The following is a 14,858-nucleotide window of genomic DNA, read 5'->3' as shown; positions in this document are numbered from 1 at the left end:
CATTGTACAAGGCTGTACTTAAATGTTTCTGGTTGCAGAGTTATGTTTTGTGAAGTAGAAGTATATCTGGTGTGTTGGATTGGGCCCAAAGCAATTTCATATCAAAACCAGAACATGGACAACTACCTTCATATTCAGCTTATTAAAAAAAAAAAAATCCTTTGAATTAGAGAGTAACTAGGATAATGGCTCAGCTGTCTGAGATGTACCTGCTGAAGCTCTTGCATGCAGCAGGATTGTAAGACTGTCAAAGCTTCTGAATTTCAAAAGAGAAGCAGTGTGAGACCAGGCGTAGGCTGTAGCTGTAATCTGTGCTTGGTAGCATACAAGTCCTCTCCCATGAGTCACACTTTAGAGAACACTGTGGATTCTGTTTACCCGCTTGGGGTTTGGTTTTTTTTTCTCCCTGGGCTGCGGTCTAATACTTCTTCCATTCCCCATATCCCCTTCTGTGGACAAAATCATATTTAAGTTAAGATGGAACCTAGGAAATCCACAGTTCTGATGTGGATACCTTCTGACATAGTTCATATGATTAATTTTATATGTGGCCCAAGGCTCGAAATTGCTCTCTACCCTACCTGCCAAATTCATCCCTGATCGTAGCCCTGCCTCTTAAGCTGATATTAACACTCTTTCTTCCCTTCCTTCTCTTGTTGAATTAGGAATGGCATTTTAATCCACTTTTATGTCTTCTTGTGAGGCTGATAACCCGACAAACTTGCTGCAGTTTTCTTTGTCCTTCCCTAAATTAGACCATCATGAGAGTTATTTGCTTTATTCTTTCACAGTCCTGCTTTCCTCTCCTTCTGTTTTCCATTTTGACCAGTTCTTTGATGGTCCTTTGAATTCCTTTATGCTGTTCTCTTCACATGAATCTCCTATATTCCTTTTCTGACTTCATTTTATGCTGATAACTTGCTGCTCCTGCATACTCATTCAACCTGTGTCTGTTTTTCTGTTTTTCCATTCACCAAGGTTCTTTTGATTTGTTCTCTGTGAAACATTACTCATTCTCTGTTGCTTAGTTCCCAGTTTTAACTGTCACATTGCCAGTCCACTTCTCCCATGCTTTCTTTCATCCTTTCTGTGATATCAGTGTTGATCACATCTACTGAAATTTTCCTGTATTTTGCTTTCTGCTTCCCAAAACTCTTTTGCTACATGTCTCATTCCAAGGTCTGTCTTGCCAACTGCCAGTCATGATTCACCCTCAATGATGCCATTTCTCTAGCAAAGCCATTCTGGTGGAAATCTGATGACCCAGCTGACTTTTCCCACCATTGATTTCTTCTCTCCTGGTTTCTTTTTTTCCTCCCCCCCATTGTAATTAAATTCCATGTGTGCAGACCTATCTTTACAACTTCTGGGTAAATCTTTTCCCACTGGCCTTTTTTCTTCTCTATATAGATTTCTGCCAATGTGATATAGTAAGACGTGCCCATCTGCTCTTAGCTCACCTTTCCTTCTTCTATCACCATCCCTTCCTTGTTTTTTTTTCATGGATACAGGAGTTTCTTGGTTCCTGTGTTTATGTACCCTTTCAGTTTACCCTAGAAATCTTACCCAGCTTCTGTGACTTTACTCTCTCATTCTTTGCCTTAATTTTTGCCTCTTCTCTGGTTCTTTCCCTTAAAAAACACAAGCAGAACTACTGTGATTTATTTCTGTATAGAGTCTCAAAGATGCTTTCTTATCCATCATCACAGATAAAACTTGTCTGTTGTTCCCATTTACTGGAGCATCTTCTTGCTTGGCCTCGAGCTTCAATCTCTGAATCTTCACTGGCTGCTTTTTCCCTATCACATTAAACAAATTTCTCGTCTTCAGGAGACTGTTATGTGTTCCCAGGTTCTTACTAAAGATTCTGATTTTAGACCTCTGATTAGCTTGTCCCTGTCACCAGAACAGTCTAAACCGAGTGTGGTTTTGCTCTCTTATGTTACGTTTTATGCACAGGAAGGGAAACTTCCTTTCACAAGGCTATGTTGTTACCCTGTTTCAAATCCCTCTAACTTTCTTTTGCTATGATAACTACTAAAATTTCCTTATGCTTTCACAAGCTATTGTGTGCAATAAGGTTGAACAAATAATAGGAAATTTGCCACTATATTCAAGACAAAACCTAATTTTTACTAGCTTTTTTTTAATGTAATAAACTCATAGAATCATAGAATGTCCTGAGTTGGAGGATCATCAAGTCCAACTCCTGGCTCCTCACAGGACCAGCTGAATCAGAGCATGTGACTGAGAGTGTTATCCAGATGCTTCTTGAACTCAGTCAAGCTTGGTGCTGTGACCGCTTCCCTGGGGAGCCTGTTCCAGTGCCCGACCACCTTCTCAGTGAAGAATGTTTTCCTAATATCCAACCTAAACCTCACAGCTTCATTCCATTCCCATGGGATCTACCACTGGTCACCAGAGGGAGGAGATCAGCACCTGCCCCTTCACTCCCCCCTCATGAGGAAGCTGTAGGCTGTGATGAGGTCTCTCCTCAGTCTCCTCTTCTCTAGGCTGAACAAACCAAGGGACTTCAGCCTCTCTTCATATGCTTTCCTCTCTAGACCCTTTGCCATCTTTGTTGCCCTCCTTTGGACACTCTCCAATAGTTTTATGTCCTTCTTGTACTGTGGTGCCCAAAACTGCACACAGTACTCGAGGTGAGGCCGCACCAGTGCAGTGTCGAGTGGGACAATCGCTTCCTAGACTGGCTAGCAATGCCGTGCTTGATGCACCCCAGGATATGGTTGGCCTTCCTGGCAGCCTGGGTGCACTCTTGACTCATGTTCAACTTGCTGTTGACCAAGACCCCCAAGTCCCTTTCAGCATGGCTGGTCTCCAGCATCTCATTGCTCAGTCTGTATGTATAGCCAGGGTTGCTCCTTCCCAGGTGCAGAATTTGGCACTTGCCCTTGTTAAACCTCATAGAGCTGGTGATTGCCCAGTTCTCCAATCTGTCCAGATCTCTCTGCAAGGCCTCTCCACCCTCAACAGAATCAACAGCTCCTCCCAATTTGGTGTCAACTGCAAACTTGCTCATGACACCTCCTACATCCAAGTCATTTATGAAAACATTAAAGAGAACTGTCCCTAAAATGGAGCCCTGGGGAACCCCACTAGTGACTGGCTGCCAGCCTGATGTAACCCCATTTACCATAACTCTTTGGGTCCAACTGGTCAGCCTGTCGCTCACCCATCGCGCTATGTTTTTGTCAAGCTGTATGCTGGACATTTTGTCCAGAAGGATACTGTGAGAGACAGTATCGAAAGCTTTTGATACTCATCTCCTTAAGCAATGTAAGACCCCTGTAACAGCAACCTTGTGGTGAGTCTTAGCTCATGAATCACCTACATAAGAATTATGGTAACACCAATGATAAAAGCTAAACAGTAACTCTAATGAAGACATAACCTACACTACTGTCATCACCTGAGGTGCTTACAAAACACTGAGTGGGTACTGCAATTCGTTTGCTGCTTTATTACAAATTTTTAAATGAGTCTGATGTTTGTATGTCCCTAAAGCAGATGCTATGTGTGTTGTTTCTCCTCACCCTTGTCTAGCAGCCAGATTTTCTGCACACCCACTGTTAGACTCACTGTAATATTCTTGTAATATTTCATTCTTTATGGAAGTCTAAAGGTCACCTCTAAAATGACTGCTGTGGGAGATTCTGGTCTTGGTTAAACTACTATGAAGCACAGGCAACTCCATATGCACTCACTAACACTACTCTGGGTTTTCAGCAACACAACTCAGAACTGTTGTACTTTTGGCTGTATTCAAGAATCAGTCAGTATTACATACTGGTTGTGTTGATGCTTCTCACTGTTTCACACTAGTTTGCGGATGTTTAAAGTTGCTAGAACAGGTCATGATTTAAATGCCTATCAAGTGGTGATAATATTTAGGTATTAATGCTTTATAGCATTTATGTTTCCCACTTCCTGAAGTGGAGTGTGCATAGTTAAAATAAAAATAACTGATAGGTTCTTGTATTCTGCTGTGGTTTGGATCTTAGCTGAGCTGGTGCAAGCTTCAATGACACTACTTAAAGATCAAAATCTATCTTTATAAAAGCAGAGGTTGAACACTTGGTTTATAAGAAATACTTTGTTTCCACTATAAGTTCTTATGTTTCCTTAAAACTTGGATCAAGTCTATATGCTAAATTTTGACTGGGTGATATACTTACTTAGTGGTGTCCACTAGTTAACTTCTGTTTTGATACTGTTCAAGTATGTTGGATGTTTCCCAAACAATAGACAAAGATGTGATGTTTAAACCTATGAATATAATATCTCACTGCAGAAGTTAAACAGTAAACTAACTTCTGTGAAATTATTTCAACTCTATATTTATACTGCATGCATGTCAGGGATTCTTCCTGGCTGCTTTCCTGGATTCAAAAATCTGAACCAATTTCCCCATTCCTTATTAGCCTCAGTTCTGCGCGTGCGCGCTCTCTCTCAAAAAAAAAAAAAAAAAAGTGTCTACTTAGTAGAATGCTTCTTTCTCAGTGAACTACCTTGGGTATTTCCTGATATATCATACTCCCTCATGTCTTTTTCTCTTTCATTAATAGTGTAAGAAGTGATTGAAAGTTAAAGCCAGAAAAAAAGAGGTTTTGTTAAAGTACTGGAATTCTCTGTGGATGTATATAATCATCAGAAACTGATTATGTTAGGTTAGCTTACACTTGTAAGTCTTAGATGTGTGCTGTGCTACTTGCTAGATTTGCTTGTATTTGCTTTTGCATGGGTAAATGCTCAAACAGGTAGGTCTATTACCTCTAAACTTTCAGGTAAGTAAAGAGAAAGAAGCAGCGATCAGAACCAATAAGCTGGGAAAGTACAGCTTGGGTAAGGTTTTGTTTTCTTCCTTTCTAGTACGTGCTCTGTAATCCTGAATAGGCTATCAGTCCTGAATTAACCAAGATTGCTGGCAACTATAGTTAAAACTGAATATAGAGTAACTGAAAAGACTTTTATCTAATTAGGAACTTACAGCCATGAAACACTTGCATTTTTAATATGAAATCTGATCTAAAAACCAGAACAAATTCTAGACTGCGTTATTTTCTGAGTGTGTTCCAAGGAAAAGTAAAACTGGTGAGAAGAAATTCATCTTTATGTAGCCAGGACAGTAGAATGTAGTAACATAATAATTTGTAAAGTTATTCTTTTTCTGAACTTTAAAAGGAGTGACTATGAACATGGAAGATGCTTTTCAGTGTATGTAGGAAAACTCATTTAAATAAATCAAATTTTCTTACTGTAGTAAACTATTTGGAAATAGTATCTACTTCTTTGCTTTACAAAGCAGTAATATAATCACCTCATTATATTCCCATTTGAAATGGTGATATGCAAATATCATTGCAATATATGCAATAGGAATAACTAGAAGCCAGGAAAAAAAAAAGGAAAATAGTGTAATCTCATTTACACAGAATGTACATGCTTCTTGCAAAATTTTTCATCTTTGATCAGAGAGATGTGTAGAAAATGGATCACTTGGTCCCTCTCCTAGTAGTGTGGAATCATCCTCTTCAATATGTATTTTAATGCTTTGTCACATCTACATTGAAATGCTAGTAAGTTCATGCAAGAAAAACTTCCAAAGACTTCTAGGGCAACTTTTGAAAATGGAATTTGGGAGACTTAGTCTTATTAAAATATAGTAGAAGTTACATTTCTTTAGTAGGGTCTGAAATTTTTCTTAAGCCTACCTCTGAGTTTCTCTCAGTGGCATGTACTTTAGCGTGTAGAAATACTCACTGAAGAGCCTCTAGACTCCAGAAAACAGACAGCAAGACAGGTGTTGAAGTGGGCTGGGGCCACATATGATGATGAAGCCATGACATCTGCAATTCTGTTGTGCTCAGAGCTTAGTGGGAGCAGCAAGCCCTTCCTAGAAAGGAGGCAAATCATCACCAATCAGCTATTAGTAATGTGTTTTCCCTCTGTGAGAGGTAACTGCTTCCTGCTGTTCCCTTCTGCAGAGTTCCAACTAGTAGACTTAACCCCTAATTTGGAAAAGAGTAATTGCTCTAAGTCACTGAAAAGCTGTCAGCCCTTGCTTGGGATGGCATTTCCTGTGCTTTTTGTATGAAATGTCCACTTTGTAGTCACTGTTACTGTATCTCGGAATTTTCTGTATTAAAAATGGAAGAAAGGAGGCTTAATAACACTTAGCTTGGCTGTGGAAAGAAGCTTACAAAGTTTGTTGGAGTAGTGCATCACTTCACTGATTAAGCGGGATGCAGGTAGTTTAACAGTACTGTTCTCGAAAGAGAAAGAAGATCTGTTACTGTATTCTGCAAAGATCAGTAACTCTCCCTTTTGCAAAATCATGAAGCAAAGTTAATCACCTCCTTTTGCTTCCTAATTTAGTTATTTAAATGTTCAGTACAAACAGAAAAGATGAAAGAAAACTCAGGAGGACATCTGCCTGAGTACAAGATATTGATATAAATAGACTGGGAAAAGTAGTTGTGAGTCTGTTTCGTTTTCTGCTTCAGGAAAACCAGTCAGAACAGGACTGTGCAGGAAAAGCACTGCCATAAGCTCTTGCTGAGGGAGAAATTGGGGCACAGCTCAGCACTGTTTGTTTTCATGTAGGTTTAGATAATAAAACACAGAAGGCTGAAAGGGAGATTTGATTTACTATTATTCAGAAACCACAATTTTCTTAGGTCTGCAAGCTTCAGCTGTCCCTAAGTTTTTGCTAGGGTTTTAGATTTTTGCTTTTCTTTACATATTTTTCCATCTGTATTTTCTGTTTTGGATAATAAAAGCTTTAGAAGTCTAGAAGAGGAGGAGAAGTGAGTGGTTTGCAGCAAGGAAGCGGAGTTTCTCACTTCATTCATTTCTTTTCTCATTGTTTGGCAGGTGGAAAGCACAGATTTACAGAGCTGAACTGGATCAGCTGAAGAAGTGGAGGAAGAGAAACAAAACAAGTACAGCACCACTGAAAAGAGCTTCAGCTTTATCTGCAGCATCACCACAGCAACCAGAAAATACAATTAAAAGACAAAGGCTACAGCAGAGAAGGTGAAAGTGCAGCTCCTTACCTTTGGACAGAAGGCAGCAAAATAATTATGCAGAACAGAAAAGAGTATTTGATGGATCTAGCCAAACTGTGGCGGAGGGAAGTGTCCCTTCATTAACAGGAATGTGCCACTGTTTATGCACTGGAAAGGGGAGTGCCATGAGATCTACTGAAGAGACTATTTCTGTGGTTGCGTATTTACATGTGTTTGTACCTCTGCTGGGACTGAATTAGGTGGTATAGGCATCTTGGATCATCAGGTATTGGACAGTGACTTTTGTTTCGTTCAAGGCGTACCTGGCACAAGAACTGAAAGACACCACAGATCTTTTTCAGAGACGCAAAGAGTGAGACAATCTCCAACCTTTCCCTTCTGTAACTGCCTGCTATACCATGGGATGTCGGCAAAGCTCTGAGGAGAAAGAGGCAGCGCGGCGGTCCCGTAGGATTGACCGCCACCTGCGCTCTGAAAGTCAGCGACAACGAAGAGAGATTAAGCTCCTTCTCCTGGGTACCAGCAATTCTGGGAAGAGTACTATTGTAAAGCAGATGAAAATCATTCATAGTGGTGGCTTTAACTTGGAGGCCTGTAAGGAATACAAACCTCTGATTATCTATAATGCAATTGACTCCCTCACACGTATCATTCGGGCTCTAGCCACCCTTAAGATAGAATTTCACAATCCTGACAGAGCATATGACGCTGTACAGCTTTTTGCCCTGACAGGCCCAGCTGAGAGCAAAGGTGAGATTACCCCTGAGCTTCTGGGAGTCATGAAACGGCTCTGGGCAGACCCAGGTGTGCAGGAGTGTTTTTGCCGCTCCAATGAGTACCACTTAGAGGATAATGCTGCATACTACTTAAATGACCTAGAAAGGATTGCAGCACTGGACTACATCCCTACAGTGGAAGATATTCTGCGTTCTCGGGACATGACCACAGGGATTGTAGAAAATAAGTTCACCTTCAAAGAGCTGACTTTCAAAATGGTGGATGTGGGTGGACAGAGATCTGAACGCAAAAAATGGATCCACTGTTTCGAAGGGGTTACAGCAATAATTTTCTGTGTGGAGCTGAGTGGATATGACTTGAAGCTGTATGAAGATAACCAAACAGTAAGTGCACCTTCTACTCCTTACTCTCTTTCCTTCTCTTCCTTTCCCCCTCCCCAGTGTTTGGCCCTTTTTCCCCCCCCCACCTCCCTACCCTCCCAAGGCAGTAATCCCCAACTTCTCGGCCCCAAAGGTGACTTCCTTCCCCTCACCCCCAATCTCTATTATAGAGCCAGAAGCTAGGATTCCTTTATTTGGATAGTTTTCCCCACTGGACAGATTTAATTATTTAATGTTACTTTTGGGAAATGGAGGTTCTCTTCACATGACAGCAGATTTTTTTTTTTGGTGCCTTTTAGTTAAATGTTTACCTGGTTAATTGTTACTCCAAACATCACTTAAAAGGGTAGGCAGTAGTGACATCCTGGTGTACAGGGATGGTTAATTTGGACACCATGTTTTGCAAGTCCTGGGGAATTTTGAAGCTAAAATAGTAATAAGTAACAGTTTTCTCCCTATTTTTTTTCTTCAGGATTTTCAATAAGAATTGGGGATTAAATAAATTAAAATTTTTTTAAATTAGTATGGAACTTTTAAATTTTAAAATTTTCTTTGACTGTTTTTGTTGATATGTCTGGTTTGCCTTGCCGAATGAATAACTATTACTGTTTAATTCTCTCTAATGCTATTAGCTTTTGGGTTTCACAGCGCTCAAATACAGTAACCATGGAAAAATATGTGTAAGTGTTCATATATGCAACTATGTGTTTGCTATCATATCCAGTTTGCCTGAGTTAACCTTTACAGAGTTTTATTTGAACGTTGTTGGGGTTTTTGTTTGACAGCCTTGTAAAACGTGATGCTTAAGAAATGGGAGTTTGTGGGTAGGAACACATAATGAGTCTATTATCTAGCGGTTCCTAAACATGATATTTATGTTTGAAAACAGCTGCCTTTCAGGAAGAATTAAAATCTATACTGTAAAATTAGAAAGTTAACCTTAAAATGCTTCCGCTTCTCCTTCTCTTGTACTCCCTTACATATCTTCAGTTGTCTTACATTTAGAAAGCTTGTTCACAAATTTCAGTTCCTGGAGTAGTCCAGAACGCTGAAATCCTTGTTCTTTGCAGGTGCATTACCTAAGTGTTGTTGGGGAGGAAATTGTTCCCAGAAATTTTTATAGTAGTATACTGCACATGTATGTGCAAGAGCTGTATCATCTGTGTGACATCCTCTAGTGCTTGTACGGGTATGACACCACTTCATATGCAGCTATTTCCTTTTCCCTTTTTTTTGCCCTAAAATAATAACTTCAAGGAACCTCTGAAAATCTCACAACTGATTACCAACTCATATAGGCTTCTGTCAAATGATGAAGTAGAGGAACAGGTTAGGAGAAAGGGAGTATTGAAGCTCTACATAAGATGTCTGTCTCAGATCTCTCTGTAAATTTTCTCTACCCTGAAAATCTCCACTCCCCTGTCCTGGAGAGGGGGTCAACTGTGATGTTCTTCGCTGTTGTTTATTTTGTATTGGACTTGTTTAATGTCATCATAGTTGCATACCTGATTTTTTTTTTTATTAAAAATTATCGAGAGCTCCTGTGCTTTTTAAAGATGCCAAAGACATGGTTGTGGTTTTGCTAATGACTGCAATAACTGCAGTGGCTTTAATGGCTAAATGTGAAAGCCTCCCAAAACCTACGTATATTTTATATAACACATGCCATTCACCAGATCCCCTGAACTATATCAGTACCTGAAACAACTTCAGTGCCTTCTATCTGGTCTGTGGTTTATACAATACCACTTATCATAGAATTATGGTACAGATTAAAATATTGTCAAGTGACCTAGGGGATCCCACAGTTCTGGTGATAGGAATTTATAGCAATTGAGGTGTCGAAACTCCATGAGATGGAAGTGGCCACAGAAAGGAATTCTATAGGTGATACTTCTGACATATTTTCCAGAGTTTTTATCAGAATTTTACAGCCATCGCTGAGGTAGTGTTGGAGGAAGATTCTTATACTGTCTGGAAAATGCACAAACCAAAAAGAAACAAATACTGGATAAAACATGTAGAGTAATACTTCCCAGAATGCTTTTGTTTGCTGCTTTGTTTTTTCTGCCATAGCTCTCAGTAAAGTCTCATCCAAGTTCTGGGTTCTGCAACCAACTCCTTCCCTCCAAACCAGTATAAGATGAAATCATCACCAAAAAAAATAGGTGAAACTATTCCCTTCACCTACCATACATGTAGGAAAGGGGTTCTTTAAGTACCACTTTACACAATTTCTTATCATTATTGGTACAGTGATGTCAAATTATTTACACTCATTTGTACTTTTAATTCCTTTGTCAGTATTTTTGGTGGCTAATACAGTTTCTTTACAAAGATTTTTCTTATTAGAAGGGAGCTAAGTGATAAGTTTGAGAAGCAATTATACTTAGGTATGAACCAAGACTAAAATATCGTTTCAAAAAATATTCCCTTTGTTTTACAAGCTTTCCATACATGGTTGAATCCCTTTTGCATGCACTTTCTATGATTCTTCAAGGGGGAAAAAAACCTTATGGTCAAGAACATTCACTTAAGCTGAATTTTGATAAAACTTTTCAGAAATACTTGAATTTTACTGCAAATGAAACATACATTGAGTACTAAATCTTTTACAAAGATTTTTCTTATTAGAAGGCAGCTAAGTGACAAGTTTGAGAAGCAATTATACTAGGTCATGAGAAATATTGGACGAGAGAAATTTAAGAAAAAATATAATAGATTGTTTCCTAATTTTTAGTAGCTTTGTTGGGTTTGTCTAGATCTTTGTTGCACCTCCATCATTGTCTCCATGTGTCTGAGGCTATTCTACAAGTATGTAATTCTCTTGAATTTTTGCAAATGTTATATATCACGTATATAGTATTTCCCTATTCTTATCTTCTGTAGTGATTTTACAGCTTATCCACTGCACTTCCATTTTCTTCTCTGTACTACATTGACTGATTCACCATTCATTGTCCTACATGTGGACTTATGCTTTGTTATCTGGAGATTCTTGTCTTGGCATTAGTGCCTTCCTATTGTAACCGATTTCTGCATCTGATTTTTGTTTAGTAAACTCCTCTTGACATAAGAGAAGCATTGCCCCTAATTCTTTCTCTTTATTTCCCAAGACATTAGAAAAAGTGTATCTTATTTATATCTAGACTCTGACTAGGAGTCAGTTGGTTTCTTGCAATTCCTTAGACTCTTTCTGCCTTGCTCTTCAGATTTAAAAATCAAAAAGAACTAGCCCAAAAATCCTTATGGATGTTGATTTTGATTCCTTTATCTAGAATCAAATGGAGTAAGTGTCTGGGTTATTTGAGAGTGACACTGAAGCCCACTTTTACCTAGAGTTTTAACAGTGTGGAGGGCTAATCTTCTATGATCTGTTTTTATCCCTTTTCTACAATGTGATGTTCCTTGGTGCTACTGCTTATAGAGGGTGTTCAACACCGAAATTCAGACTTTTGTCATCCCTCAGCTTCCAAGTGTATACAACCACTGTCCAAGTATTTGCCCATCTATGAAATTAAATTCTGAAGACAAATTTTTATGATCTGTCAAGAAATCAGAACATAGGTGAAATATGTGAGAGCAGTCATCTTTCTGAAACTCCCACTTATGTGGCAAAAAGGACAGGGATACTAATAGCATTTCAGGGTGAACCTGACTGTATAAAGAACAGCTTACCTTTGGCCCGTCTTTCTCTGGCTGTTATGCTTCATCCAAACATACATCTGTAATTTTACTGTGCAGGGCATGGCGTGTTTCAGGTGTGCTGAATAATCAATACAGTGTTAAACAGCTCCCACAGCTAAACTATGAGAAGTACCTATGTTGGTAGATCACTTGAACTACAACACTGAGACTGTCAAAATAAATACAAAATAATAGTGTTGCTGAGTCTAAGATGCTTCCTGGTATAGCAGCTATGGTGAAGAGAACTATTAAATAGAACTAGTCCACTGCGAAACATAACTCACTGCTTGACAGAGCATGTAAGAATCTGGCTGACTTAGAAACTGAAAGTTGAGCAAATGATCTATATGAATATGATAACTTCTGTGCTTCCTGTTGACAGAAGTGGATAAATGGTATGCATGAGCTTTGTCTTCATTGAAGATGCATTAAAATAACGATTGACAAACATGATGAAAATTGAGGGGAAAAATGAGCTAGTTCTGCATACTAGTAGGTCCTGAATATAGCTAACTCATGAAGCCTGTTCAGGGTGAGAGTATTGCAGTGACACCAATGTGCAGAAGGGAGAACAAAAATAATGTCCAAACTATCAGTTGCCAGGACAATTTTTCCTTTGTGCATAATTTTAAGAGACAAAGTAAGTTAAACCTTATACTGCCTGGAAACATATGAGAGAAGGGGAAGAAAGAATTTTTCTGGGGCTTTTGTCTTTCTCCTGCTACGCTTTATTGTGGGTAACATCAATTGCAGAGACAGAATCACCTGAGTTAACAGTTTCTAGATCTGGCCAAACCAGTATTTTGACTTGTCTGTTCAAAGTATGTGATACTTAGCTGCTTACTAAAGAGCAAGACAGTGAAAACTATAATTCTTCATCTTTTTTTATTTTTTTCCACCTGGTGTGTTATCTTCTGTCACTCTCTATACCAATATTTTTCCTGCTTATCTAGGGTTATCTGCAAATGTCTGTTTTTATTTCCACAGTCTTACACAATTTTTTTCTGCCCAACATGTAATAAATATAGCTTTATCTTTCCATGCACATAGTTAGTATGACTCAACTAGGTAACAGCTGCCTCTTCTTTTGACACAGTTGCAAAATGGTTTGTGCAATACCCTTGGAATGCTATTGATTTATTATAAGATTATTATTCCTGACTAGCACAGATTCACGTGGTGCAGGAGATACCAAGCAAAAGTTGTACATGGCTGCTCTTTCTAAAAATGACACTAGTTCAATAATTTTATAAGTATGAATGTTAAAACTTCTTGTAGGTAGCTTAATTTTAATTATTTAGATAATTTTTATTCTTTCTTACAGCCATTCCAAGTGAATGCAAAATGAAACTGTAGGCTTTTTTGAGGCTATTTTTTTAGTATAGCATCTTGTTAAAAGGAAGATGGAGATGAAAAAGACAAAATACTGCAGCCAAAAGTTCAGATTGCAGTGGGCCTCATGCAAAAAAAATTGTTGGGGTCATAATGGAACCTCTCACTTATCTAAAAATAACTCACCTGGAAAGCCCTCTGTTATATGCTAATAGTATGCATTTTGAACAGAAATCCTGCTTCTGCCAGTAATTTTTTATCGAGAAAACAAAATTTTTAACTTACCATCACCACTCCTGAAACCAAATACTTAAGGAGCTTATTTGCCTTTCCTGATACCTCAGCTTTTTGAGAGTACAGTCTATGAAAACTCCTTTCTGACATGCAGCTATTTTCCTGCAATACTATTAATAGTCAGGATAGAGGGGAAATTGTGATACATGTTATATATAGCCCTTTTAGCACCTGTTAATATCAGTGGTAAAAAACCTTCATATTGTCAAACATCTTTTTAAGCAAACTAAGCATCTAGGGAATCTGAGAAGATTGACCTAATCTGTTCAGGTGCTCTCATTTTTTATGAAGCCTTTCAAGATATTTCATAACAAACTTTGAGTGGGAGCAAAGCCTAGATGACTTCAGCATTCATGTGTGTAATATTTCAGCACTGCAAATGTAATTCTAGCCTTTCCTTTCTTCACTTAAGAAGTTGACCGTATAAGCTGGATAGCATCTATTTGATAAAGAATCAATTTGTGAAGGAAATGAACTGAATTCTTAGCCTCTCTCAACTGGGTTGCAAAGTCACAATCCTCTTCCCAAATATATTGTCATAGAAAAGATAAAAGTGAAATTAGAGTACTGCTTATAACAAGGCAAATACAGGAGTTAGAAGGGGAATACACCAGAGCAATACAAGGTTGTCCTCCAGCAAATTGCCATCTTCATGTGAAACTCTCAAGATGACTTTATTGACAATTACTTGCTTAAAAGTGAAGTCTTCATTTGTCCTTGTAGAACCTCTTGAACAGTAAGGAAAGCCACAAATTTTTAGGGCTGTGAACAGTATGTGACAATTGCAGCCTAGCCTTTCAGAAAATGTGCTTCTTGGACATTTAGATATTTAAACATCAGAGGAACAACTATCCATTGTACATCATTCCATACAAAACTGAAAATAACTTTTTAAGAACACTGGACCTAAATGAGACCATAACCGAACAATGTGATTAATTTACTGGGTGCATTAGCTTTTCCAGTTATTAACATCATACAAACATGCAAAAAATATTTTCTCTGCTTAGAGAAAATGACTACAACATGCATTAAGGAGGCACTTTATTATCAAAATTACTTTTTAAAAAAAATATTATTAGTTCAAGTGATTTTTCAGGTAATTTTCAGTAAATGGTTTGTAATCAGTGTTAGGTATAAATATTTTGCCAAGTACAAATATGTATATTTTTGGAGATTTCCTGCTATGCAAAAATATGTGGACATATATTTCAAGCATGAATGCTAAGAAATATTTCTACTGAGAAAATCTTAAGTTATACTTCCTGAATTAAAGCACAAATTTGAGGCAATTAATTAGATTCTCTGAAACTTAATGCACATGAAGAGGAGCATTCTGGCATTGGGCATCTGAAGCCCAAAGCCATGAATAGACTAA

At 38.3% G+C, this 14,858-nt stretch overlaps 2 protein-coding genes across 5 annotated transcripts in view; one reads left to right on the top strand and one right to left on the bottom strand.

Annotated features, from left to right (window-relative positions):
- RSPH14 (radial spoke head 14 homolog) overlaps positions 1 to 14,858 on the bottom strand; it is a 91,803-nt gene that overhangs the window by 30,244 nt on the left and 46,701 nt on the right. The window lies entirely within an intron of this gene.
- Positions 1 to 14,858, top strand: part of GNAZ (G protein subunit alpha z) — a 65,754-nt gene that overhangs the window by 14,098 nt on the left and 36,798 nt on the right. For all 4 annotated transcript variants that reach the window (XM_075769576.1, XM_075769575.1, XM_075769574.1 and 1 more), the window contains one exon: positions 6,895 to 8,170. In XM_075769576.1, coding sequence (XP_075625691.1) covers positions 7,448 to 8,170 — 723 coding nt within the window. In that variant the 5' untranslated portion in view covers positions 6,895 to 7,447. The remainder of the gene's footprint in view (positions 1 to 6,894; positions 8,171 to 14,858) is intronic.

Source organism: Balearica regulorum, chromosome 17, assembly GCF_011004875.1.
Source record: "Balearica regulorum gibbericeps isolate bBalReg1 chromosome 17, bBalReg1.pri, whole genome shotgun sequence".
NCBI lineage: Eukaryota > Metazoa > Chordata > Aves > Gruiformes > Gruidae > Balearica > Balearica regulorum.
The sequence above is the reverse complement of the archived record's forward strand: the minus strand, read 5'-3'. Positions and strand labels throughout refer to the sequence as shown.